The following is a 26,619-nucleotide window of genomic DNA, read 5'->3' on the forward strand; positions in this document are numbered from 1 at the left end:
TGCCTGGGCCCCATGTCCACCCATCCTTCCCCTCCTCTGCATCCTCCTCGTCGGACGAGGCCTGGCATTCCTCTTCCAGCCCATCGCTCCTCTGCTACACGATATTGTGGAGGTTGCAGCAAGCTGCTACGATGCGGGCAACTGTCTCAGCATCATAGTGGAGGGCCCCTCCAGAGTGGCCCAGGCACCCTGAACTGCATCTTCAGCGTGCCGAAGCACCGCTCGATCACGCTCCTGGTCACTACATAGGCTTCATTGTAGCAGGTCTCAGTGTCAATCTGTGGCCTCTGGATAGGCGTCATCAGCCAAGACCGCAGTGGATAACCCCTGTCACCCAGGAGCCAACGTCCCAACCAGGGGGGGGCATCTCGACCATGTCAGGAATCGTTGAATCCTGAGAGGAGAGATTAGATAGTGGTGACTTGATTGTGGTGTACAAAATTGAGAGGAAGAGATAGCGTGGACATGATAAAATTGTTTCCCTTGGTGGAGAATTCTGGAACGAGGAGACATGGAATTAAAGTAAGTGGAAGGCACTGAGGAAGAACCTTTTTGCACAGAAGGTAGTCGGTCTCTGAAATTCGCTGCCCGAGTTGGCGGTGGAGGCAGAGACCCTAAACTCTTTTTAAAAAAAGAACCTTGATCTGCACTTTAAGTGCTGTAAGGAAGTGCTGCAGGAAGGTGGGTTTAGAAAGTGTACTTGGGTGTGCTCGGGCTGCCATGGACACGATGAGCTGAATGGCCTCCTTCACTGCTGTAACTTTTCTATGGTTCTAACTGAACCACTCTTGGTGGAGTCCCCCACCCAGAATACATTCTGCACCCTTGCCAGTGGTGTTTCACTTGGTGGCGTACTGATTCATCAGCCGAGGGTGTGGTAAGTGGAAATTAGCAGGAGATTTCCTTGTCCATGAGAGCTCATGGGGTCCTCCCGACCGACTGTATACAACTGCCGTGACCTCTGATATGTATATCTTGATCCACCAGCAGGCCAGTTTTCGGGACGGTGGTGTCTAGGGCATTGTCAGTAAGGTATGATTCAATGAGTGTGACTTGGTTAGGCTGTTATTTGATTAGTCTATAAGACAGCTCTCCCAATTTTGACACAAGCCCCCAGATGTCAATGAGCAGGACTTTGCATGGTCAAGTTTGCCATTGTCGTTTCCTGTGCCTCTGTCGATGTTGGGTTGTCTGTCCCATTTTACTACTTATTGAATTTCTTGTGGCTTGCTGGGCCACTTCCAAGAGCACTTTAGAGTTAATCACGTTGCTCAGAGTCTGGAGTCACATGAAGACCAGACCAGGTAAGGATGGCAGATTTCCTTCACGAAAAGACTTTAGTGATTACAACAATCGACAATGGTTTCATGGTCATCATAGGACTTTGAATTCTAGATTTTTATTGAATTTTAAGTTCCGCCATCTGCCAGGGGATTCGAACCCGGACCCCCAGAGCAGTAAGGTGCATCTCTGGAATAATAGTGCTGTGACAATACCACAACACCACCACCTCCCCAAATTAAAGGGTACTTTCCCTGTTAAAAGGATACTTTGATTCAGAATGGGCAAGCTCTAATATTTTCTGACACATTTACTGAATATCATGTAAGCACAGCAACTTTATGCTGTTCCACAGGGCTAAATCGCTGGCTTTGAAAGCAGACCAAGGCAGGCCAGCAGCACTGTTCGATTCCCGTAACAGCCTCCCCGAACAGGCGCCGGAATGTGGTGACTAGGGGCTTTTCACAGTAACTTCATTTGAAGCCTACTTGTGACAATAAGTGATTTTCATTTTCATTTCATTTCATAGAGGTCAGCTTGTAGAGAAGCAGGACAACAACTTTCAGAATTCTGCATTTAACTGTTTAGGTGTGGTCACTGGACTGTTCAGTTTACGCTTTAAAATGCTGAGTGCTGTTAGGCTCACTATCACTATAGGCAGCACGGTAGCACAAGTGGCTAGCACTCTGGCTTCACAGCACCAGTGTCCCAGGTTCAATTCCCTGCTGGATCACTGTCTGCGCGGAGTCTGCACGTTCTCCCCATGGCTGCATGGGTTTCTTCTGGGTGCTCCGGTTTCCTCCCACTGTCCAAAGACGTGCAGGTTAGGTGGATTGGCCATGATAAATTGTCCTTAGTGACCAAAAAGGTTAACAGGGTTTACTGGGTTACGGGGATAGGGTGGAAGTGAGGGCTTAAGTGGGTCGGTGCAGCCTCGATGGGCCGAATGGCCTCTTTCTGGACTGTATGTTCTATGTATTTCTATCACAATATCCAGCCCAATATGCCTGTCGTGAATTAGTGACTTCACTATGTTGAAATTCATCATTTCCTTGCAATGGATCACAAGAGCTGCATGTCTCTTTCAGGTCACAAATGAACTCGTAGTGAAATATTTAGGATTCTTTTTTCAAAATGTGTATTTTGTTTTTAAATGTGTGACACACACACCTAGTTTCTCCGTTAACTTAAAGAATCAATTAGTAGGGTCCGTAGGTTTATTCATAACTTGTAATATTCTTATCTGATTGACAGTAGGGGCTGCACTTGAATGAGATAGTGTTGTATCTGTCCAATTCAGATACTTCAACCAACTCCTTAATCAAAGTTCACCCAGATGTATTTACTTTTGAGAAGAACAAAGTACGGACACAGATATAATGCAACACACTTTATTAATCTGTAAATTACCCACTATATATACAAGAAACACCCAGGATTCAACTATACTACCCGCAAAGGTGATCTGGTATGCTGTAGATTTGATCCCTGAGTCCCTCTAGTTCCTCTTTCGAAGGTGATTCTCGCTGGATGTTGTTTGCTTCTTTCCTTCCTTCTGGTCTGGTCAAGGTCACCTCACACACTGAGTCTTTGCTTCAAGTCTTCCCTTCCTAGATGTCCAGAATGCCTATTTTTATCCCCTTGTCGCCACCCACCTCCTTTTCCACCTGCCCTTGGCCTTCGGCCAATGGAGTCTTAGGAGGCAGGATCTCAGTGCCCAATGGTCTGGTTGAGACCTGTTGACAGGGCACCTGAGCCCGCTCTAGGAGGGGCGATGATTGCTTGATGGGTTATCAGGAACTGTGGACAATAGGTCATTGCATCTCAAGTAGCAGCGATGATTACTTGATGGGTTATCAGGAACTGTGGACAATAGGCCATTGCATCTCAAGTAGGAGCGATAATTACTTGATGGGTTATCAGGGGCTGCTCCAGACATACCCTGTCTGAGTTCTGTTTATTCGGATATTCAGATTCTGCAGGCTTCTTGCTGGAGCGATTTTAATTTAAAGTGGTTTTAATTTAAATGGTTTTAATTTAAAGTGCCCAATTCTTTAATTTAGGATATCCAATTTAATCAACCTTAAAACTAGGCCCTGATTATATTATGTTATGCCTATCTTTCATCACCTTCCTCACAACCAGGAGATACAAACATTCATACTACAGCTTCGCCTTCAACACCATAATCCCAGCCATGCGCTCCATGATAGTCCTCCATACCGAGCCATGCAAGACTCCTTACAATACTCCCTATATTCACACGACTGAGGCAAAATTTGGCTCCAACTCCATCTACAAACTTACTGATGACAAGACCATAGTGGGTCGGATCTCGAACAGTGATGAGTCAGAATACAGGAGGGAGATAGAGAACCTAGTGGAGTGGTGTAACGACAACAATCTCTCCCTCAATGCCAGCAAAACCAATTTTTACAGATGCACCCTATCTGGCTGCGTCACAGCCTGGTATGGCAACTGTTTGGCCCAAGACCATAAGAAACTATAGATAGTCATGAACACAGCCCAGTCCATCACGCAAATCCGCCTCCCATCCATCGACTCTGCCTTGGGAAAGTGGGCAGCATAATCAAAGACCCCTCTCACCCTGGTTATTCTCTCTTCCAACCTCTTCCATCAGACAGGAGATACAAAAGTCTGAGAACTCGCACTAACAGGTTAAAAAACCGCTTCCCCACTGTTACCAGATTCCTGAATGACCCTCTTATCACTGTATCTCGGTACATGTGACAATAAACCCAAATCCAAATACTTTTCTTTTATTAGCAAGGACATAGTTGACCCAGGGACCTATGAATTGTGGAGTTATTACAGCATAGAAAAAGGCCTTTCAGCCTATCTGGTCTATGTTGTTTCTCTGTAGAGCAATCTAATCAACCCTATTCATACCTGCCCCTCATCCCCTTAGTCCTACAAGTCTATTTCTCTTGGCCATCAATCCCATTCCTATTGAAATCATTCATAATTTCCACTTCCACAAGCAGCAATTTCCAAATGAGTGTGGTGGGAAACTATTTCTTTTTCAGCTCTGGTGCATTTTTAAAGGGAGATTGGCCATAAAATAATAATGATATTTTTTCTTATTTACCTTAGGAACCAAAATTAGCCTTTGAAGATATTGATGCAACGGAGTTGTATCCTTGTGTGATGTTTTACAGCAGCAATCCTGGAGAAAAGGTAACCAAAATTATCTATTTTCACAGATTCAAGCAAACTGAGACTCAATCTTATCAAAAATGAGCAGAGAGAGAGAGATGGAGAGACTAGAGGGAATCTTAGATCTTAGAATCCAGGCACAGTTGCCAATGATGATGAGATTAAATCGGGAATGTGCAAGAGTCCTGGATTAAGTGGCACCGGAGGCTTGTAGGACCGGAGGTTACAGAGATGGGAAGGGGTGAGAACATAGATCAGTGATTCCCAAACTTTGAGCCGCAGAACCCCTCAATCTCCTAAGAGCATCACGAAACCCCAAACAAACATTCTGAAAATGCTGATGCCCCTTTTTTGGCACAAACTAGGTGCGAACCCAAATCAAATGTAAATAAATCTTTTCTAGCTGTATCTTGTGCACATATTACCAAAGGCAGACCTTCCCGTCGTCTTCAGTGTGAGAAGTGATGCAGTCTCCTTTGCTCACACATCTTTTTGATGTCATTAACCATGGCCCCTTAACATTAGCCCCTGGATGTAATAACCACTTCAATTTCTGCCAGCAAGTAGAGAAAACATGAAAGAGAACCTGCCCCTCAGATTCCACCCCGAACAATCCTGATCGTTGCTGGCCACTTTTATGCCTAGCAACAAGAGCAACTGAAAAAATTCTAATTGGCCAATTGATCAAATTCCAATTTGATTTCGAGTTCCTTTAAATTCCGAACGGGGAAATCAATGGTTTGTTCATTTTGCCCATGTTGACAGATGGAGTTGGACACCAACAGTGATGAGAGTAGGCAGGCTTGGTGATAGAGTGGATATTTGATCGGAAGCCTTGGTTCAAATGTGAGCTGAACGCGAGAGGAAGAGGGACTGTCCTTGACATCGAGGCACCATTTGACCGAGTGCAGGATCAAGGAGCTCTGGCAAAATTGAAGTAATTGGGGAAAACTCTTCACTGGTTGATTTCATACTTAACACAAAGGAAGATGCTTGAAATAATAATAATCTTTATTGTCACAAGTAGGCTTACATTAACACTGCAATGAAGTGACTGTGAAAAGCCTCTAGTCGCCACGTTCCGGCAACTGTTCGGATACACCGAGGGAGAATTCAGAATGTCCAATTCACATAACAGCATGTCTTTCGGGACTTGTGGGAGAAAACCGGAGCACCCAGAGGAAACCCACGCACACACAGGGAGACGTGCAGACTCCGCACAGACAATGACCCAAGACGGGAATCGAACCTGGAACCTTGGAGCTGTAAAGCAACAGTGCTAATCACTGTGCTAACCTGCATGGTGGTTGTTGGATGCCAATCATCTCAGTCCCAGGACTTTGCAGCAGAAGTTCCTCATGGTAGCGTCCTGGTTCCTACTGTCTGCAGTAGTTTAATAAATGGCCATCATTGTCACGGGATCAAAATCCTGGAACTCGATCCCCAGCAGCATTGTGATGGTGTCTACCACAGAGGCCTGCAGCAGTTCAAGAAGGTGGCTCACCACCACCATGTACAAGCTTCCTGAGCAAGACATGGCGCTCACAAACAGGTTCCTTGTGTCAAACCCATCTGTCGAATGGCAGGCTTTGAACTACCACAGAGAGGGTGGCCCTTGCTAAACAGGTTTAGGACAGGTGATGGGCCCCTGTCCAGCCAACCCCCACTGCTAACACCTCTATACAAACCCCTTATAAACTTGAGACACAATGCTGCACATTAGCAAGGAGTGCCCCCTCTACATACTAAGTTGCGGACTAATCACGTTGAACTCAGCAAATGGGGAGGCTAACGCTTGGTTTCAAGGATTTACATTTACATAATAATAACCACGACTTTCTCAAGGGCAAGTAGGAATAGACAGGAAGAAACGCTGATCTTGTCAGCGACACGTACATCTCAAAAAGAAAAGCTCATCTCTGTCAAATCGGGTAAATGTTGAATGTTATGCTATGAGATGCATGTAGCTTTAAAGATCGCATCTTAAATTGCCGTCCTTCATTCCCATCGAGACAGAATGTGATGCAGTAGTCCATGTCTTGAAAAAGTTGTATTCCGTTTCTGGCAGTAGATAGTGAAGCACAAGAAGGATCTCACCATTTGTAATGATTCTGCAGCTGTGTAGCAATCCCGCATACGATATCTCGCTATAACCAGTAGTTATCACGTTCCAGTAAGATTATTCAAATTTGAGAGCATTTAAATAGTACAAGTTCTGATACTGCAAAGTTTGTGGGAATAGAGATTAACCAGCAGACCAGGGTCTAGCTTGGAGCAGAATTCTCCGTACAAAGAGGGAATCCATTACTGCTGCTTGAAATGAAATGAAAATCGCTTATTGCCACAAATAGGCTTCAAATTAAGTTACTGTGAAAAAACCCTAGTCGCCACATTCTGGCGCTTGTTCGGCAGTAACTTGCTGTCCTCTCCGGAGGTTAGGGGAAAGTTAAACACTGAAGTCTGGGCTAGGAAGAAGAATCCATCCAGTAACAGCTAAAGGAAGGCAGTGAAAAGTCTTCCATGGTTCAAGTTCATCTTTTGCACCTAAAATCACTTTTGTGGAGGAGCTTAAATAAATCTGGCAAAGTAGATACCGCTCAAAAGTGCCACCATTGCAGTCAAGCAATAACCTTTGATAAGCTAAAACAGTGGTCATTAAAAGTACAGCTCAGCGAGCCTGAATGTCTGAATAACTGTCAAAACTTCCAGAAAGCATTAAAATAATGACAACATTTACAACACAATTGGAAGACAGCATCCCTCCTATCCGAGTTTACTTTGTTCTGACAACAGGGGCAAGATTCTCCGACCCCCCCGCCGGGTCGGAGAATCGCCGGGGGCTGGCGTGAATCCCGCCCCCGCCGGTTGCTGAATTCTCCGGCACCGGATATTCGGCGGGGGCGGGAATCGCGCCGCGCCGGTTGGCGCCCCCCCCCCCCCCCGCGATTCTCCGGCCCGGATGGGCCGAAGTCCCGCTGCTAGAATGCCTGTCCCGCAGCCGTGGATTAAACCACCTCTCTTACCGGCGGGACAAGGCGGCGCGGGCAGGCTCTGGGGTCCTGGGGGGGCGCGGGGCGATCTTGCCCCGTGGGGTGCCCCCGCGGTGGCCTGGCCCACGATCGGGGCCCACCGTTCCGCGGGTGGGCCTGTGCCGTGGGGGCACTCTTTTCCTTCCGACTTCGCCACGGTCTCCACCATGGCGGAGGCGGAAGAGACTCCCTCCACAGCGCATGTGCGGGGATGCCGTGGGCGGCCGCTAACGCTCCCGCGCGTGCGCCGCCCGGCAATGTCATTTCCGCGCCAGCTGGCGGGGCAACAAAGGCCTTTTCCGCCAGCTGGCGGGGCGGAAATCAGTCCGGCTCGGGCCTAGCCCCGCAAGGTTAGGGCTCGGCCCCCCATGATGCAGAGGATTCCGCACCTTTGGGGCGGCGCGATGCCGGACTGATTTGCGCCGTTTTTGACACTGGTCGGCGGACATCGCGCCGATACCGGAGAATTTCGCCCCAGATGTGTGTTTTGGACCTCCGTATTCCTGAACCAGATAAACAAGTCATTAAAGCTAAAATGGCTACAGGGAATGATGGCCAAATGAGCCCAGTCTTTCTGATGGACTACCTTAAAAATCCAGAGAAAATATAGTCAACCAGGATCAATCACGAGTTAAGATCATACCTTAATACCAAAAGATCCTACCAAACTTGGGTATGTAATTCAACATTCCACAATATTGTATCTTCAGCATCATTTTGGTGCTGCTGGAGCTCTTGTGGTGATGTCACCTGGGCCATGAACATGTGTAATTTAGTAGTCCACTTTTGGGGCTGCAGGCTGCTGTAAGTTGAATTCTACAAATGTGTATGTTGATTTTAATTTCATTGATATTTATTAACTTGAATTATCACTTGTGGTCAGAAATATTAAACCCACTATGCTTAGACTATGTGATCTTTGAAAAGTCTAATTTAGTTATCACCTTTTTGCTATCCGCATTTGTTTAGTTATTGGATACAGGGAGTGTAATTTCTGGTTTATACACAAGATTTAGGAGCTAAACTGTATCCGTATTGTAAATTCCATTGGGTGCAAATATTGTATCTTTATCCAGAATTAATGTAAACCTAGTAGACTTATGAGCCCATTAATACGCCTGTGACTTTCTTGAGTTTGTGCAACCAATTTACTGTGTTTTCCATGAAAAGTTTCAATTTCCCATATATTTCAGGTGGCACTTTGTGACATGCAGATGCGTGGAATTTCACGAGACCTCCTGCCCGGTGAACCATTTTGTTGTCCTCTTATGACTGTACTAGCAGAAGCAACTGTGCAATTGATCCGAAAACTCCATAGCCATGACACTTGGTTGTCTGCAATTAACCAGCACATGCTTTGTAGGCTTGAGCTAATTGGTTCAATAATGAAAGAAGCAAAGATTTTGAAGCTGAACAAAAGCCGAAGTAAATATTCTGCAAAGAAAAGCACTTTTGAGGATAAGGAAACAAAAGTACAAGACGAAAAGTTATTCAAGGGTGAAGATAAGGCACAAGGCATCACAGACTTGGCTGAGCTACAGCTAAGAATGTTATGCAGAGAAGTGTGGCCTGTTCTGGCAGTTGTTGGTGGAATTGACTGTGGGCTCCGAGTTGGTGGTCATTGTGTACATAGGCCTTCGGGACGCAAAGCAACCCTTTTAGGAGTTACAAAAGAAGGAGGCACCTCTGCAAGACTACAATGGGAAGATGTGGAAATCACCATCAGGTACAAATATTACGTTAATTTAGAAATTAATCTTATTCTGAAATGTATTTTTCTCCCTGTATACTTATTAATTTAAGGACTATCAGGATAATTGGAAGAAGCCACTGGGCTATCCTATCTATTGTAAAAGAATGGGATGGAAACGGATACAGTTGAAGCGGAAAGATGTGAGGGTAGAAGAGGGATTGGGACAGAATATAACTCTTTAACATGTGCTTTTTTTTTGAAAGATGGATGTTGTTCCACATCTCACATCATGTACAGATAGGAATTCCCTTCATCTCAAAAAGGAACATAATTACTAAAAACATGTACATGAAAATATAATGCCCAGATCTTCCAGTCTCCGGATCATCAGGACCCTATGGAAGTCCTGATATGCAGCCCACTGTGGGAATTACGTAGGATGTTTGAGCTGCCAATGGGCAATTCATTTGTTCCACGAGACTCTCCATGAATGTCTCTATTCTGAGCTAGAGTTGGAAACTCTAGGTAGTTCTTAAGGATTTACCCATACGAATATATGAATTAGGAGTAGAATTAGGCCATTCGGCCCCTCTAGCCTGTTCCACCATTCAATAAGATAGTGGTCATAAACTATCATAGAATTTTCTGGCCATTCCCTCTGGCAGGATCTTTCAGTCCGCCAAAGGCGATCCACTGTTGTGGGTTCCCCAGTGGTAGGACCTGAAGATCCCACCATCAGCCAATCGCAAGCTGCCTCTGCTGTTAGAAAATGCCACCAGGATGTTGGAAAATCCAGCCCAATGTCCCTGCCTCCCAATGACCCTCTTTGGGTCAGAGAGTTCCAAAGACCCTCAATCCTGAGAGAAAAAAAATTCTCTAATTCCCATATTAAATGAGAGACCCATTTTTAAATAGTGTCTCCTAGTTCGGGTCTCCGGCAAAGGGAAATATTTTAAAATGTATTTGTCCATGGGATGTGGGCGTCGCTGGCTGAGCCAGCATTTATGTCCACCCCTGATGGAATTTAAGAACTGACCACATTGTTGGAGTCACATGTAGGCCAGGGAAGGGTGACAAATTTCCTTCCCCAAAGGACATTAATGAACCAGATGGGTTATTTTGACAATCTGCAATGGTTTCATGGTCATCATTAGACTTTTGATTCCTGATTTTTTTTTTTTTTTTAAACTGAATTCCAATTCCACCATCTGCCGTGGTGGAATTTGAACCTGTGTCCCCAGACCCTGTGGCTCTCGATTACTAGTCCAATGACAATACCACCGTGCCCCTGCCTCCCCATCCACCCAATCAAGCCCCTTCAGGATTTTTATTTCAATAAGATCTTTTTTTTTTAAAACACCAATGGATACAGACCCAGCCTGTTCAACCTTTCCTCAGATAACCTTCCCCCATCCCAGGTATCAGTGAAGTGAACCTTTTCTGTACTGCTTTTAACACATTGATATCCTTTATGAAATAAGGAGACCAGACCGGTACATCGTATTCCAGATGTGGGGACCAGAATTGTACACCGTACTCTAGGTGTAGGGTCAGTAATACCCTGTGTAACTAGCAAAACATCCCCACTTTTATATTCTATTCCCCTTGCAATCAGCAACAGCATTTACATTTGCCTTTCAAATCACCTGTTGTACCTGCAGACTAACTTTGTGATTCATGAACCAGGACACCTAGATTCCTCTGTACCTCAGTTTTACAATCTCTTTCAATTTAAATATTAAGCTGCTTTTGGATTCTTCCTGCCAAAGAGGACAAATTCAAATAGTTGGACAGAATATTCGTAGTTTAACTCCTTGGTAACTACAGAACTGACCCCCAATCACTCACCTGACTAACTCCCACTACCCTACCCAAGTACCTCGCTTTGATGGCACCTAACTAGCCCCAAACCTGACTAGCCCCCTCCTTGCCCACCTACATCCCACACCTACCCATTCACCAACATTCACATTAAACTTACTATATGGCATGTTGTGCCGTAGAAAAAAAAGGGCACGTCCTGTCCTCTCCCATTGCAACAGCACTGCAGGGGAGCTCTCCAAGGGATACGGCACTCGTCATTTATTAGGAAGTTTGGCTTGGAAAACCTGACCAGTAATGTGAAGCAGTGTCTAGGTGTAGAAAAGATTTGAGTGGAGTTGCAATCCAGTGATTACAAGCTCGCGGAAGATCCAGACCTATGTGTAGCCACCTAGGTCAAGTGAACTGCGCTGTACCCAAAACTTTGCTTTTGGCAACTGTATTAGAGGAACAGGATTAGGCTATTTGGCGCAATGAACCAGGTCCACCATTCATTTAGATCCGTGTTTTTCAAACTTTTTTTGCCCGGGATCAATTTTTATCAAATGGCTATCCTTCAGAACCAACGCCGGCCGACCTTCACTACCCACGCTGGTCGAACTTCATGACTCACCATTTTTGCTTTAATGTGACAGGTGAGCCTGCTTGGTCCTCAGAATCGCACTTGCTTTGTCATTCGATGTTACATTTCTGCTGAGGACTTTATCTGATTATGTAAGTTCTTACTGCATCTGTTGAAAAAAAATCAAGTGGTTTGACCTCAAACTTGCCATGCTTAGTCTTCAAATGTCTTTGACATTTTCAGGGTTGTAATCTTTCATTTGCCAGTACTTTCCTGCATAGAACACACATGGGCTTTGCATCCTGATTGTATTGGCACAATTAATAAACCTCAAGAAAATCGCTTTATACTGCTTTGTTCCTGATTTTAGCTTCTTAATGAGTTGTTCACCAGAGGCCCTGGAGTTCACACCAGCACTTCTGGCATCTGCAAATTGGAGGAATCTCTCTTGCATGCAGAGCACGTGGCCTGCTCCCTGCTACTGCTTCTGGAGAGGAGACTCCAATGCGCTGACGTCAGGAAGAGGCGTCTGCCTTGCTGGGTTCCTGCCTGCGCACTGCTGAGGGGTTATGCATGCGCGGGACGGCTGGCACTCTGAAATCCGGTCATGGTCGACATTTTTAAAAGCTGGTAGTGGCATTTCGCATGATTAGAAACGTCACAACCAATGGCCCTGCGATCCACCCGCAGGTCGTGACCCTGCATTTGAAAATGACTGATTTAGATCATGGCTGATCTTCTACCACAATGCCCTGCCCTGTCCTTGCATTATGTGCATATATCCCTTAATGTCATTGGTCTCCAGCAAAATATTTACATTTGTGGTTCTAAAAATACATCAATTTCTGTCTTGAACATGCTCAATGATTGAGCTTCTACTGCCCTCTAGGATAGAGAATGCCAAAGATTCAACCTCTGAGTGAAGAAATTCCTCCTCATCTTAGTCTTAAATGGCCTACCTGTTATTCTGAGATTATATCCTCTGGTTTTAGACTCACCAGTCAGCAGAAACACCTTATCTATATCTATTCTGTCATGCCCTGTTAGGACTTTGTACGTTTCAACACGGTCATTCTTCATTTGTTGAATCTCTTGAGAATACAGGCCCAGTTTCCTCAACTTCCCCATTGCCACAGGAGGAGTGTAAGGATCTTCCTTAAATAAGGCGACCAAAACTATACACAATACCTCAGGTGAGGTCTCACCAAAGTTCTATCGAACTACAGCAAGACATCTTTACTCCTATACTCAATTCTCCATGTGATGAAGACCAACATCAGCACAGCTACACTCAGCAGGGTAACACAGTGGTTAACACTGTGGCTTCACGTTCTCCCCGTGTCTGCACGTTCTCCCCGTGTCTACGTGGGTTTCCTCCGGGTGCTCCAGTTTCCTCCCACTAGTCCCGAAAGACTAGTGGGAGGAAAACGGTAATTTGGACATATTGAATTCTCCCTCTGTGTACCTGAACAGGCGCCGGAAGTGGCGACTGGAGGCTTTTCACAGTAACGTTATTGCAATGTAAGCCTACTTGTGACTGTAAAGATTATTATTATATATACCATTTGCCTTCCTAATTGCTTGCTACACCTACATATTAGCTTTTAGTGACCCTTGACACCCAGGTCTCTTTACACACCCACAATTCCCAACCTCTCCATTTAAGAAATGTTTTATCTTGTTTTTTTTCCACCAAAGTGAATAATTTCACACAAATTCATATTATATTCCATCTGCCATGTTCTAGAACATTCACTTGGCCTGTCCAAGTCTGAAGTCTCCTTGCATCCTCTCTACTTGCAATCCCACCCAGTTTGGTGTCATCAGCAAATTTGGAAATGTTATAATTGATCTCCACATCCAAATAATTCATATAGTTTGTGAATAACTATAGACCTGGCACTGATCCTTGTGGTACCCCTTTAGTAATAGCCTGCAATCTGGAGAATGATCTGGTTATTTCTACACTGTGCCTACTGTACAATAACCAATTCTGTGTTCGTACTAATATATTTTCTCCAATCCCACGCACTCTAATTTTATTTACTAACCTCCTGTGTAAGAACTTATCAAAATCCTACTGAAAATCCAAATACATCACATCCACTGGTTCTCCTTTATCTATGTAACAACTAAAATCCTCAAAACTTCCAACATGTTTGTCAACATGATACATCGTTGTCGACTCTACCCAATTTTACCATTCCTTTTTAATTATTAATAATAGATTCTAACATTTTTCCCCACTACAGATGCCAAACTAGCAAACAGGTCTGTAAAGTGTCCACCTCCATCTTTAAATATTGGGCTTACATTTGCTACATTAGCTACTTCCCTGTCTGCATTAACTTTTCCAGTATCTAAAGAATTTTGAAGGTAGTCACGAATGCATCCACCATCTCTCTAGTCCCACCTTCAACACTCTGGAATGAAGCTCATCTGGTTCAGGGGATTTATCAACCTTAACTTTAAGTATTACTTCTTTACTATTACCAATTTTTTTTAGTTCCTCTGTTTCTCAAGTCTCTTGATTGCCCAGCATATTTCTGTATCATTGTCTGTGAAGACAGACGCAAAGTACTTTAGTTTTTCCATCATAAATTCTCCTGTGCTGACCTATAATGGGCCCACATTTGTCACAGCTAATCTTTTCCATTTTATGGACCTAAGGAAGCTTTTATAGTCTATCTATATATTGCTGTTAGTTTGCATTCGTATTACAATTTACCTTTCTTAATCAGATTATTGGTCTTCCTTTGCTGGGTTCTAATTTGCTGCAAATCCTCAGGTTTACCACCTTTTCTAGCATCCCTGCAAGCCATTAAGATATTGCAATCTTTAACTTATTTCATTAACCACGGTTGATTTTCCTTTGTGTTTGTGCCGTAGAGGAATGTATTTCTGTTGTAGACTTTGTATGAATGTCTTTAAATACTAGCCATTGCCTGTCTAATGTCAAATCTGTGTATTTTTCCAATCCACCATCATCAACTTGCTCCTCAGATCTTGAAGACCCAAATTTCAGAATTAATTACATTGTATTCCATCTTAATGCCAAATTCTTTCATATTATGATCACTATTTCTGAAAATCTCCTTCACAAGGTTGAGTAGCCCTTTCTCATTACACAATGTTAAATCCAAAATTGCCCAATCCCTACTTGGCTTCTCAACATACTGCTCCAGAAACTGATCTTGTTACACTCCAGGAATTTCTCCTCCAGAGCATTAGTACTGATATGGGTAACTCAATCTATGTGTAAATTGAAGTAGTCTTATTGTACACATTTCTAATTTCATGATTTATATCTACCCAACATTACCACGACAGTTTTGTGGTCCATAAACCACTCTCATCAATGTTTGCTATTCCTTGCTGTTTTTTTAGCTCCATCCAAACTGATTATGCAAATTGATCCTTTGATCCAAGATACTCTCTTATCAATGCACTGATCTGGTAACTTACCCCTCCTCCTTTTCTTTTTCACCTGTCCCTCCGAACTACCGAATAGTCTTGGATAATCAGTTTCCAATCTTGGTCACCCTGTAGCCATATCTTCGTAATGGCAATGAAATCATGCCCTTTGGCATTCGGATAGTGTGCCTTTAATTCTGCTTTTTTAAACTTTAGAACAAAGAACAAAGACAAGTACAGCACAGGAACAGGCCCTTCGGCCCTCCAAGCCTGTGCCAATCATGCCCTAAATAAAAACAAAACCTTCTGCCCTTACTCGACCTGTATCCCTCTATTTCCTCCCTATTCATGTACCCATCCAGATGCCTCTTAAATGTTGCTAATGTGCCTGCTTCCACCACATTCTCTGGCAGCACGTTCCAGGCACCCAGTGTGAAAAACGTACCCCGCACATCTCCCTTAAACTTCCCCCCCTTTTACCTTGAACCTGTGCCTCCTTGTAATTGACACTTCTACCCTTGGGGAAAAAAAGCCTCTGGTTATCCACCCTGTCTTTGCCTCTCATAATTTTGTAGACTTCTATCAGGTCTCCCCTCAGCCTCCGTCTTTCCAGTGAAAACAATTGTAGTTTATTCAACCTCTCCTCATAGCCAACACCCTCGAGACCAGGCAGCATCCTGGTGAACCTTCTTTGCACTCTCTCCAAAGCTTCCACGCCCTTCTGATTATGTGGTGACCAGAACTGCATGCAATTATTCGCTATTCTGATCCTCTTCGATACTTAGTATGCTTCACCTTTCTTCTATTTTTGCTTTATACTACTTTTCTGCTTCCTTTTGCCAGTTTTTCTTCCTTCAGATTGGAGCTCCCTAAGGTTCCCAACCCCTACCAAACTAGTTTAAACCTTCCCCAACAGCACAAGCAAATCTCCCTGGGACGATGTTAGTCCTGGTCTTGCTAAGATGCAGTCTGTCCATTTTCAGGTCCCATCAGCCACAGAACCAGTCCCAATGCCTCAGAAATATGATGCCCTCCTTCCTACACCAGTTCCATGTTCAATCGCTCAATTCTCCTATTCTATGCTCGCTAGCACATGAGACTGGAAGTAATCCCGAGATTTCTGTTTTCAGAACCTCATTCTCCCTTCCTAGTCAAGTCATTGATACTGATGGTGGACCTTGACTTCTGCTGTTCATACTCCCCAGAAGAATGCCTGCGGCCACTCTGACATCCAGGACCCTGGCACCAAGGAGGCAATATATCATCTTATTGTCACATCTATGGCCACAGAAACACTTGTGTGGTCTCCATCTCACTTACATGAAGGGCGTTCGTTTTATGTCAGAGCTTATCTCCTAATCTATACATAAACCTGAAAAATATTTACCAGAACCTAACCACATGAGCTTAATTCACTTCTCACTTCGGCATTGTTTCCTTGTGCACCCCTTACTATTATACAGTTTGAAAGGTTTACTTATTATATAGACCCTCTGATGAGTCACAAGCTATTTTAACTTCCTGCTCCAGTAATTAACACCAATTGAATCAACTACTTTCAGCTAATTGACAGATACGTGGCACCACCAGGCTGCTCCCTGATCAACAAGATAGTCAAACTTACTTGAAGGTCATTCGTTCTATGTCAGAGCTTGACTCCTACTCTATATGTACCTAAAAAGACTTGCCAGAATTTACCACAAGAACCTAATTCATTACTCTGATTCAGTCTCCATCTCACTCGAGCATTGTCTCCTGTCTCCTTGTTCACCCCATACTTCTTGAAGCTGAATTCGTGCTGGTTGTTTCGATACACGATCGCAGTCATTTTCAAAGTCAGGGTCGCGACCCGCGGGTGGGTTGTGGGTGGGTGTCGGGAGGTGCCATCCATCGCAGCCTTCTCGATTGCGGGAATTAATGCGCAACGGCCCTAGCAGCCAGTTTTTTAAAATGCTGACTGCGACCAGCTTTAGAAATGATGGCCACGATCTGCTTTCAGAATGCGGGCATGCTGCGCATGCGTGCCCCTAATCAGTGCACATGCCAGGAGCTCAGCGTGAAACACTGCCTCCTCCTGACGTCAGCACACTGATCCAGGAGAAGATTTTTTTTAAAATTCAATGCAGTCTTCCTGCCTGAAGTGACGGCAGAGAGCAGGTTACACGCTCTGAACACGTGCTCTGGGCACAATTGCAATTCCTCTATTTTGTCAGCACCAAACGAGCAACAAGTAAAAATTTTTATGGATCGTTTTATAAGGAAGAGAGGGCTAGAGACACAAACAGGCCAGGATCTCACAACTAAACCTGCTGGAGAGAGCGGCTCAGGAGAATCAACAGCAGGACAAAGCAGTGCTGGTGTGAGCTCCAGGACCTCTGATGAACTACTCATACAGAAATGTAACATTGCATGACAAATCAAGTGAGATCGTGAGGACCAAGCAGGCACACCTGTCGCACTAAAGGCAAGCGAAAATGGTGGGTCATGAAGTTCGGGCATGGTTTGGGAAAGTCAGCCGCATGGCTCGTGAAGGTCGGCCGATTTGGTTCGTGCCGGTTGGCCGCCGTGGGTTGTGACGATTGGCCGCATGGGTCTCATAGATCTCATCGAATTTACGGTGCAGAAAGAGGCCATTTGGCCCATCGTGTCTGCACCGGCCCTTGGAAAGAGCACCCCACATCTCCACCCTATCCCTGTAACCCAGTAACCCCACCCAACCTTTTTGGACATTAAGGGCAATTTAGCATAGCCAATCCACCTAATCGATTGTGGGAGGCAACCGGAGCACCCGGAGGAAACCCATGAAGGCACGGGGAGAACGTGCAGACTCCGCACAGACAGTGACCCAAGCCAGGAATCGAACCTGGGACCCTGGAGCTGGGAAGCAACTGTGCTAACCACTGCTACCGTGCGGCGCTGCTGACCGTCGCGACGGTCGGCCGGCGTGGGCCGCGATGGTCAGCCGGTGTGGGTCGCGACGGTCAGCAGACTTGGTTCATGATGGTCAGCTGGCGTGGGTCACGACGGTCGGTTGGCGTGGGTCCTGAAGGTTGGACGGTTGGTGAAAATGGATCCCCGGAAAAAAAGTTTGAAAAACTCTGCACCATCAGGTACCCGCTGCAACAAATTTATTTCAGCCAAAAATAAATTAAAATATTGTGAAGAAATTAACTTTTCAGTTATAGTGAAGTCCAGAATAGTGAAAAAACAGATGTCTGCTAGCCTGGTACTATTTCTAATTAAAGAATTCTAATTTGGGGATCGGTTAGTTCAATAGCTGGACGGCTGGTTCATGATGCGGAGTGACACCAATATCACAGGTTCCTGAACCGGCTGAGGCTATCCACGAGGGCTCTTGCCTTCTCAACCTTGCCCCTTACCTGAGGTGTGGTGAGCAACAGGTTAAATCACCACCAGTCAGCTCTCTCTCAAAAAGGGAGCCTGTGGTCCTTGGGGACTATGGCGACTTTCATTCCTCACTATTTTAATTGCATTTCACTTTAGGGATGTGTTTTCCTGTCTTTGCTGTTTTCTCTGACTAATTTTCTCCACTCTGCACAAGCAAACTTCTGGTGAATTGAAAGAGTAGTGTGGATTCAAAAATGGTTTGGGTTGATATTGGGGGTGATGTTCAGCTCGCAATTGGCGTCCGATAGAATGGCAAAAAAATTCCAGAGAGACTCTGGAAAGGCTATTCCACCCGGAAAGATTGCTTTTCCCGATTTTCCCTGCCCCTTGCCGGCAATGTCAATGGATCTTAAAACATTTCAATATTATTAACCGGCCTCCTGCCACATGATTCCCCCTCACTAAATAATATCAGGTTTGGCAAAAGGAGAAACAGTTGAGGTGATCCCTCCGGGGACCCGGGTGGGGGAGGGAGGGGAGAGGAGGAGAGGAGGAGGAATAGGGACATGCAGGAGGGGGCACTGCCTCCTGGCATAGGTTAGCAGTGCTAACCTGATCTGGGAGTAGTGCCAAGGCCAGGCCCTCGCAGAAGCCCCATGGGGGGAGGGGAGATTCCATTAATGTGTGGCGATGGTGGAGAGAGTGGGCAGTGAGGGGGGAATCTGCAGGCATGGGAGAGGTGGGGGAGTAAAGCGGCCACTGAGCAGGGGGGAACATCTGTGATACTTCCACGGAGGTCAGGATTGGGTGGAGCCCCTGATGATTGTCCCGGGGGGAGGGGGACACCTCGCTGTGGGTGGGAGCCCCAATACTTCCATTGTGGACATGAGTCCCCGAAACCTCCGTGGTGGGGGCTGTTGGGTTTAATTGCTGATTGGGGCACCCTTTAAAGACAGCGCCCTAACTCTTTGGAGCTGTGTGCTGGCTCTATCAGGCCCCGCCCCACCAGAATGATGATAAACCCCGTCTATTCCTTTTCTGTAAAGCAGCTCAAGGTCTGGAGGGAAAACAGGCAGTGAAACTGCAGAGTAACAGGCCGGTTTTCAATCTGAGTCTGACACTTTGCCAAATTCCAGGAAGATTTTGTCCATTGTATTAACAATAGACTAGGGATTGACAAAAAATTGTGAATATTTATTAGTGTAAATCTAGCAGTGATTTTTGAATATGAATAATAATAATTAATTACAACACTGCTTCTATTGCATTTTGATTCTTATTTTACTTCTGTCCAATTTGTATCCATTTTATTTCTGTATATTTTTCTTTTTGTCCGTTTTCTTTTGTATATCTGTTTTACTTTCTCTTTTTGCACATCTTTTATTATTTTTTTCTTTTTTGCTTATATTCTCCCTTCATCATTGTGTTATAACCTCTGCTAATAAAGCTTCCTGAATTCTTGGTCTCCCAGTGACACTCCACTCTCTACGCTGGATCCATGCAAGCCTTCTCACTTTGACATCACAAGACTTCATGGTCTTAAACCTTCCATGTTACTGGACCTGACCTACCTGACAGGAGTCCATGAAGAACCTGAAATAAGCAGCAAGATGACCCAAAATAAAGACTCTCCTGGGCAAGTTGTCAAGACTGAACTGGAAAAAAAGCTGGATGATGACATTGCAAAATTTATGGCAGATGATGACCACAAAGACCCCGTCAACTTACAAAACCAGGAATCATCAACTGTACTCACAAAAGAATTACTTGATCATAGTGAAGAAAATGAGGCTCAAAAGGGTTGTCCTTTGAAAATGGATGCTGACTTAATTGAAAACTGTCAGAACTCACCTGAGAAGAGTGTACAAAGCCATGAATTATTCCTAGCTGAATTGCGTGCTGTGCAACTTTCATATATCTCCGTTGGGGCTATGAAAACCCTTAGTGTCATATTGAGTTGTGGCAAATATGCAGACTTACTCCTTGTTCCAAATATAACTGCCCACTGTCCTAGTAGTTCAGACTGTATCAAATCTTCCTCCAGCTCCCTAGAGAATGCTGAACTTAGAGTGGTCCTTCATTACTTAATGAGGTGCATGGTAAAATGGGCAGTGCGACCTTGCCCAATTAAACGAGTAATTTCGCTAGCTGATCTAGAACGTGCACATGTCATGATCTTCAAGGGTGCATTGGATTCCCTGGTGGGAGATTGTGGAACCAAGGAAAATAAAGGTAAGGGACATTCATTTAGAATTACCTATCCTCATTATTGTAGTGTAATAGTACTGGTATAAAGCCCTTTAAAAACATTTTCTTATTGCTTCATTAAAGGCCTAATTTCATTTAATAAATAAGAAATATACTTTTATTTTTGATTTTTTGATATTTAAGAGAGCCAAGTAGTTTGGTCCCAACTGCATCTCGACCATGAAAAATATATCCAGTAATAAAGTGAGGCTGCATTTGTCAGTCTCACTTGTGTGGAAAATTATATTGGACAACGGTGTTGGGAATTGATGGATGTAATCTGTTTCGCATGCTATGTTTTCTTTTGCTAAGTTAAAATAAAATCATTTCAGAGCTGGTGTATTGATTATAGCACTTGAGATTAAAGCTTTTTTTATAAGCTATATGATTAAGGCATATTGCTCTAAAATAGAATAACCACATAACTTTTGTAACTGCATTGATAGTGCGATGAATAACTGCTGCAGTAATTTGATTTGGGATTTAAATGAGTACACTTCAAAAGTACTTATTTGGCTGTAAATAGTACAAAAGACTATGTAAATGCAAATCTTTCTATTTCTATCTTTCACTATATATTTTGAACATTAATAATATTCGTTTGGTAGTACATAACATGACTATTGCTGAAAGAAAGAGTTATGCTGTCAAATCTTTTTGTTTTGCGCTTGACAGAGACAAGAATGCCACATTTCAGAGGAAGCAGTAATTTATATTGCATGATTGATGTTCGCAAATTGACGTTGGTCGAATTGTTGCTTTGGAAAATGCCAGTATGATACTAGATATATAGGCCGTAATTCCCAATTACTTGCGAATTGTATCAAAAAGCATGTCCCTTTGGCTGTTCAAAATAAGCAGAGTATTAACCATACTCAATCAGCCCATGCTTTCAAAACTCAATAAAACTGTCTAAAGTTAAATGTGATTCCACAACTGGACAGCACTTGCTGAACAATCCTGAATGTTCTAAGAGTTACACTAACAACCAATTTACGACTATCAATTGGGTTTGCAACGTGCCTCAGGTACACTTGCTAGAAATTTCATGTAATCAGATGCAGGGACGTGCCCTCTGAGGGCAAAAGAGACATTCCCAGACATTGCACCTTTTTTAGATTAAACAAAAACAGGGGACAATAATTACCTGGTGCATTCGGCATAAACAAAACGGGGGGGGGACAATAATTCCCTTGGTTCAATAGGTCAGATACAAATATTAGGTCGCAACAAAAAAAAATTGACTTTAAAAGTCTTGGTTTGTATGAACTATCTACCATTAGTTTCTACAACGAGTATAGAATCAAAGAATGTGTTATACCAGCACAGTAAATAGAAGAAAAAGTAGTATTGGAGAAGTTGAATCTAGCTAGAGTGCAATGAGGAAGAAAACTTTTTTTTTTAAAGTAGACTGGCTTGAAAAACAAAAAATTTAAAGGAGAGATTTCTATATTATTTCTTGTATTTAGTATGACACCCTCCCAACAGAATATGTGTTATTCAAAAGTAGAATACTCCAAATGCCGGAGATCTCAATAAAAAACAAAAATGCTAGAAAAAAATCAGGTCAGGCAACATGTTTGGAGAGCAAAGTTTTTCGAGTATCAGGACGATGATCTTTTGCTAGGACTTGGGAAAATTAAAGAACTAATAGATTTTAAGCAGTTCTATGACAATCAAAATAAATGGTGTGACTGAAAGTAATACAAAGAGAAGATGTATTGGTGAAAAATAAAAGATTGTTGTTGGAGGTAAAAGTGAGAAGGGAGCGAGCAGTTTACAATAGACAAACTACAATGACATAAATTAATACAGGGGAGAAAGATTCTAGCTGTCAGAAGTAATGTAAATTGGAATATTGTGTCATTAAAATTGGAAACGAAATGGGAAAGCTGCAGACAAATATGCTTAAGCTAAAGAAAAATAAGTGGAGAATTTGTCTCTTTCCACTTTGATACGTTTGAGCAACTTGACTGAAAGATACAGGGTGGGATTTTCCCACCAGCCTGCTGTGTGTTTTTTGGCAGGGGAGGTGGCCCGCCAGTGGGATCTATAGTCTTGCCGTTGTCAATGGGATTTCCCGTTTACAGCACCCCTCGTTGTCGGGAAACGTGCCCAAGCGAGGGACTGGAATTTCCAGTCAGCATGAACAGCCGGTAAATCCCGCCCACAATATTTTAGAATTTTACTGGACCTGGATCCATTCAGTGAATCAATATTGTCTAGACAGCACATTGTCAATTGGTGCCATTAAATTATTGAATTAGGTCAATGATTATTGATGCTATGCCAGAATTTGATAGGAGAACATACATCACAAAGGCTGGTAGCAGCAAATTTATCACAAGCTTTATTTATGTCTGTGAATATCAAACTTCAACTTAATTGATGGTTTTCTTCAATTGAATATGAAGAACTTCACGCACCATTCGTTTAAAAGAAATATTAACTCAAATGTTTGTTTTTTCAAATCCTAATTTTAGATTCTTCATTACCAGAAAATGCAAGACTTCACTCTCAAGCAGCATCAACTTCATCTAGTACAGTTTCTCTCTATAGTAACTCCTCTGAGGAAGGTGTGGGCGTACCCTTCTCAGTGCCAGCTTCAAACTCCTCTTCAACTACTAATTTGGGTTCTTTAGTGTCTGCTAATGGACTAGAAAATTTTAATCCTTTCTTGCCTGTCAATGTTTTACAGTGAGTGAAATATCGATAATACATTTCATATTTCAGTGCCTTCTCTTTTATTGATAAATAGTGTATTCAATCTGTATTGGGAAGTCCCTTAAGAGGTTTTTACTAATAAGTCATTCTGTAAGGGTTTTGATCAATTGCCAAATTTCTAGTATTAGTACAGTTTATCATTGCTACTAGATTCAGAATATCTGAGCACATTTCCTCTGCATAAGTGCTATTTATGTTGGTACACATAAGTTCAATATATTTTAATTGAGGACAACAAGCTTTAATGTCAAACATCCAGTAACTTTCCTCAGTTGTAATTTACTATATGACCTGCATTTTTGATTGTCAGCTTGATCTCAGTTTCAACATTTTCCTTTGGGTCTGTGGATCTAGTGACACTTGAGGCAACTCAGCTAGTGAGGTCAGAGGCAGCAGTGCAAAATGGTAGCTTTGTAGTACTGCCTACAATTATTTTTATATAGGATAAGTTGTTTTCTTTTTTTTTAAATGACAGCAGATGCACTAACAGCAGTAAGTTAACACTTCATGTTATAATTGGCCAGCAATGGTGAGTTACAATATTTTGCCCTCAAAATGTTGTCCTCCGTTTTCAGTGATTGAAAATCTTTTAAAAGTTGAGGGCACCCACATGACCAATTAAAGGTCTCAAAACGAAATTTCCTAAAAATATTTCTGGGAACTTTATCAATAGAAAATTAGATGTTTGACCAAAAGGTACTATAGATTTGAATCACAGGCTGAAAAGCAATTGTTCCAGCTGTTTTATATAATGTATTTGCATTTTCGGATGTGGAATCCTGTTCTGCATAATTAACAAACCGTTAAGAGCTGTCCCCTGTCCCAACATAATGGTAATAGAGCCGTAGATGTTTACAGCATGGAAACAGGCCCTTCGGCCCAGCTTGTCCAATCCATCCAGTTTCTATCAATAAACTAATCCCACTTGACCGTATTTGGCCTATATCCTTCTATACCCACCCTGCCCATGTAACTGTCTACTGCTTTTTAAAAGACAAAATCGTACACGCCTCTACCGCTGCGTTTGGTAGCCCGTTCCAGATACTCTCCACCCTCTGTGTGAAGAAATTTCCCCTCTGGTCTCTTTTGTATCTTTCCCCTCTCACCTTAAACGTATACCCTCTAGTTCAAGACTCCTCTACCTTTGGGAAAAGTAATAGAATATATTTTTGAAAAAAATCAAGAATGCCCAAGCAGAACATGAAATCAAAACTTTTCTTTGTTGCCTACTGAGGAACTTTGAAAAATGGTTTATTTGGCTGCTCGATTCTAACATTGAAAAGTGTAAATTAGTTTTTTATGACTGATCTGGTTGGTACAATTGAACTTCATATTTTCATGAAAAATTAGATGCTGAAATCGCATTAAAACGTGCAATAAAACAAGCTGATTTCACTGAATTGTATATTCAGCAGAAGACACCCTGCTTTTTAAAAAATAATTTCAACAAGCGCTGTGATTAAATTGCAATGTTGCATACTATTGCCTTTAAAGTCTTAACTATTAGGACTCGATAGGTCACAACTAGCAATTGTGTTGAATTGCATAAAGTATCCTTGAGCTAAAATATCATCCATGGCTAATCTTTGTGTCAAGTCTCCTCTCAGATGGTAATCTATCAATCTTGGCTCGATAATCAGATATAATTCTCAGTGATGGTGTGTTTTTTGAGTAGAAGAGAAGAGGGAAAACCATAAGACCCCTTCAGGCAACCCTTCAGCATCGTTTACTGTTTCACCAAAACAATTGGTGGAGGGCTTGGTCCATAGATCTCCACCTGTAGATTGACGTAAAGCCTCTGACCCACCTGGCTAATATAAAGGAGAAAATATGGCTCATACACCTTTAGGTTATTAAATGTAGCATGTTTACTGATTATCAGTACGTGGGCAGTATGATGTCAACATTGGAGCAGGAAGTTCATAACTGATCCATCAATCACAGCAGCACAATTTTCCTCTACCCTTTGCTGAATTTGTTTCAATATCTTTTGCTCTGACATCTCATTCCTTATCTCCTTCCTCCTCATTAGTAAAAATGTATCACTGTTGTTTTTCAGAGCACATCTATAAACTAGGTATTTGTATTTTGGTGGGCAAGGGAGCAATAGGTCAGAAGGTGAGAGCATTGAGGGAGAACTAGGGAATAGGGACAGTGTGGCTCTGAGGCAGAGCAGACAGGGAGAAGTTGCTGAACACAGTGGGTCTGGTGGCCTGAAGTGCATAAGTTTTAATGCAAGAAGTATTACGGGTAAGGCAGATGAACTTAGAGCTTGGATTAGTACTTGGAACTATGATGTTGTTGCCATTACAGAGACCTGGTTGAGGGAAGGGCAGGATTGGCAGCTAAACGTTCCAGGATTTAGATGTTTCAGGCGGGATAGAGGGGGATGTAAAAGGGGAGGCGGAGTTGCGCTACTGGTTCGGGAGAATATCACAGCTGTACTGCGAGAGGACACCTCAGAGGGCAGTGAGGCTATATGGGTAGAGATCAGGAATAAGAAGGGTGCAGTCACAATGTTGGGGTTATACTACAGGCCTCCCAACAGCCAGCAGGAGATAGAAGAGCAGATAGATAGACAAATTTTGGAAAAGAGTAAAAACAACAGGGTTGTGGTGATGGGAGACTTCAACTTCCCCAATGTTGACTGGGACTCACTTAGTGCCAGGGGCTTAGACGGGGCGGAGTTTGTAAGGAGCATCCAGGAGGGCTTCTTAAAACAATATGTAGACAGTCCAACTAGGGAAGGGGCGGTACTGGACCTGGTATTTGGGAATGAGCCCGGCCAGGTGGTAGATGTTTCAGTAGGGGAGCATTTCGGTAACAGTGACCACAATTCAGTAAGTTTTAAAGTACTGGTGGACAAGGATAAGAGTGGTCCTAGGATGAATGTGCTAAATTGGGGGAAGGCTAATTATAACAATATTAGGCGGGAACTGAAGAACATAGATTGGGGGCGGATGTTTGAGGGCAAATCAACATCTGACATGTGGGAGGCTTTCAAGTGGCAGTTGAAAGGAATACAGGACCGGCATGTTCCTGTGAGGAAGAAGGATAAATACGGCAATTTTCGGGAACCTTGGATGACGAGTGATATTGTAGGCCTCGTCAAAAAGAAAAAGGAGGCATTTGTCAGGGCTAAAAGGCTGGGAACAGACGAAGCCTGCGTGGAATATAAGGAAAGTAGGAAGGAACTTAAGCAAGGAGTCAGGAGGGCTAGAAGGGGTCACGAAAAGTCATTGGCAAATAGGGCTAAGGAAAATCCCAAGGCTTTTTACACATACATAAAAAGCAAGAGGGTAGCCAGGGAAAGGGTTGGCCCA

The 26,619-nt window shown here is 43.3% G+C and overlaps 1 protein-coding gene across 4 annotated transcripts in view; it reads left to right on the forward strand.

Annotated features, from left to right (window-relative positions):
• Positions 1 to 26,619, forward strand: part of LOC140409077 (probable E3 ubiquitin-protein ligase HERC1) — a 701,933-nt gene that overhangs the window by 309,506 nt on the left and 365,808 nt on the right. For all 4 annotated transcript variants that reach the window (XM_072497165.1, XM_072497164.1, XM_072497166.1 and 1 more), the window contains 4 exons: positions 4,396 to 4,479; positions 8,681 to 9,213; positions 19,797 to 20,557; positions 23,056 to 23,269. In XM_072497165.1, coding sequence (XP_072353266.1) covers positions 4,396 to 4,479; positions 8,681 to 9,213; positions 19,797 to 20,557; positions 23,056 to 23,269 — 1,592 coding nt within the window. The remainder of the gene's footprint in view (positions 1 to 4,395; positions 4,480 to 8,680; positions 9,214 to 19,796; positions 20,558 to 23,055; positions 23,270 to 26,619) is intronic.

This window comes from Scyliorhinus torazame, chromosome 3 (genome assembly GCF_047496885.1).
Source record: "Scyliorhinus torazame isolate Kashiwa2021f chromosome 3, sScyTor2.1, whole genome shotgun sequence".
Classification (NCBI taxonomy): domain Eukaryota; kingdom Metazoa; phylum Chordata; class Chondrichthyes; order Carcharhiniformes; family Scyliorhinidae; genus Scyliorhinus; species Scyliorhinus torazame.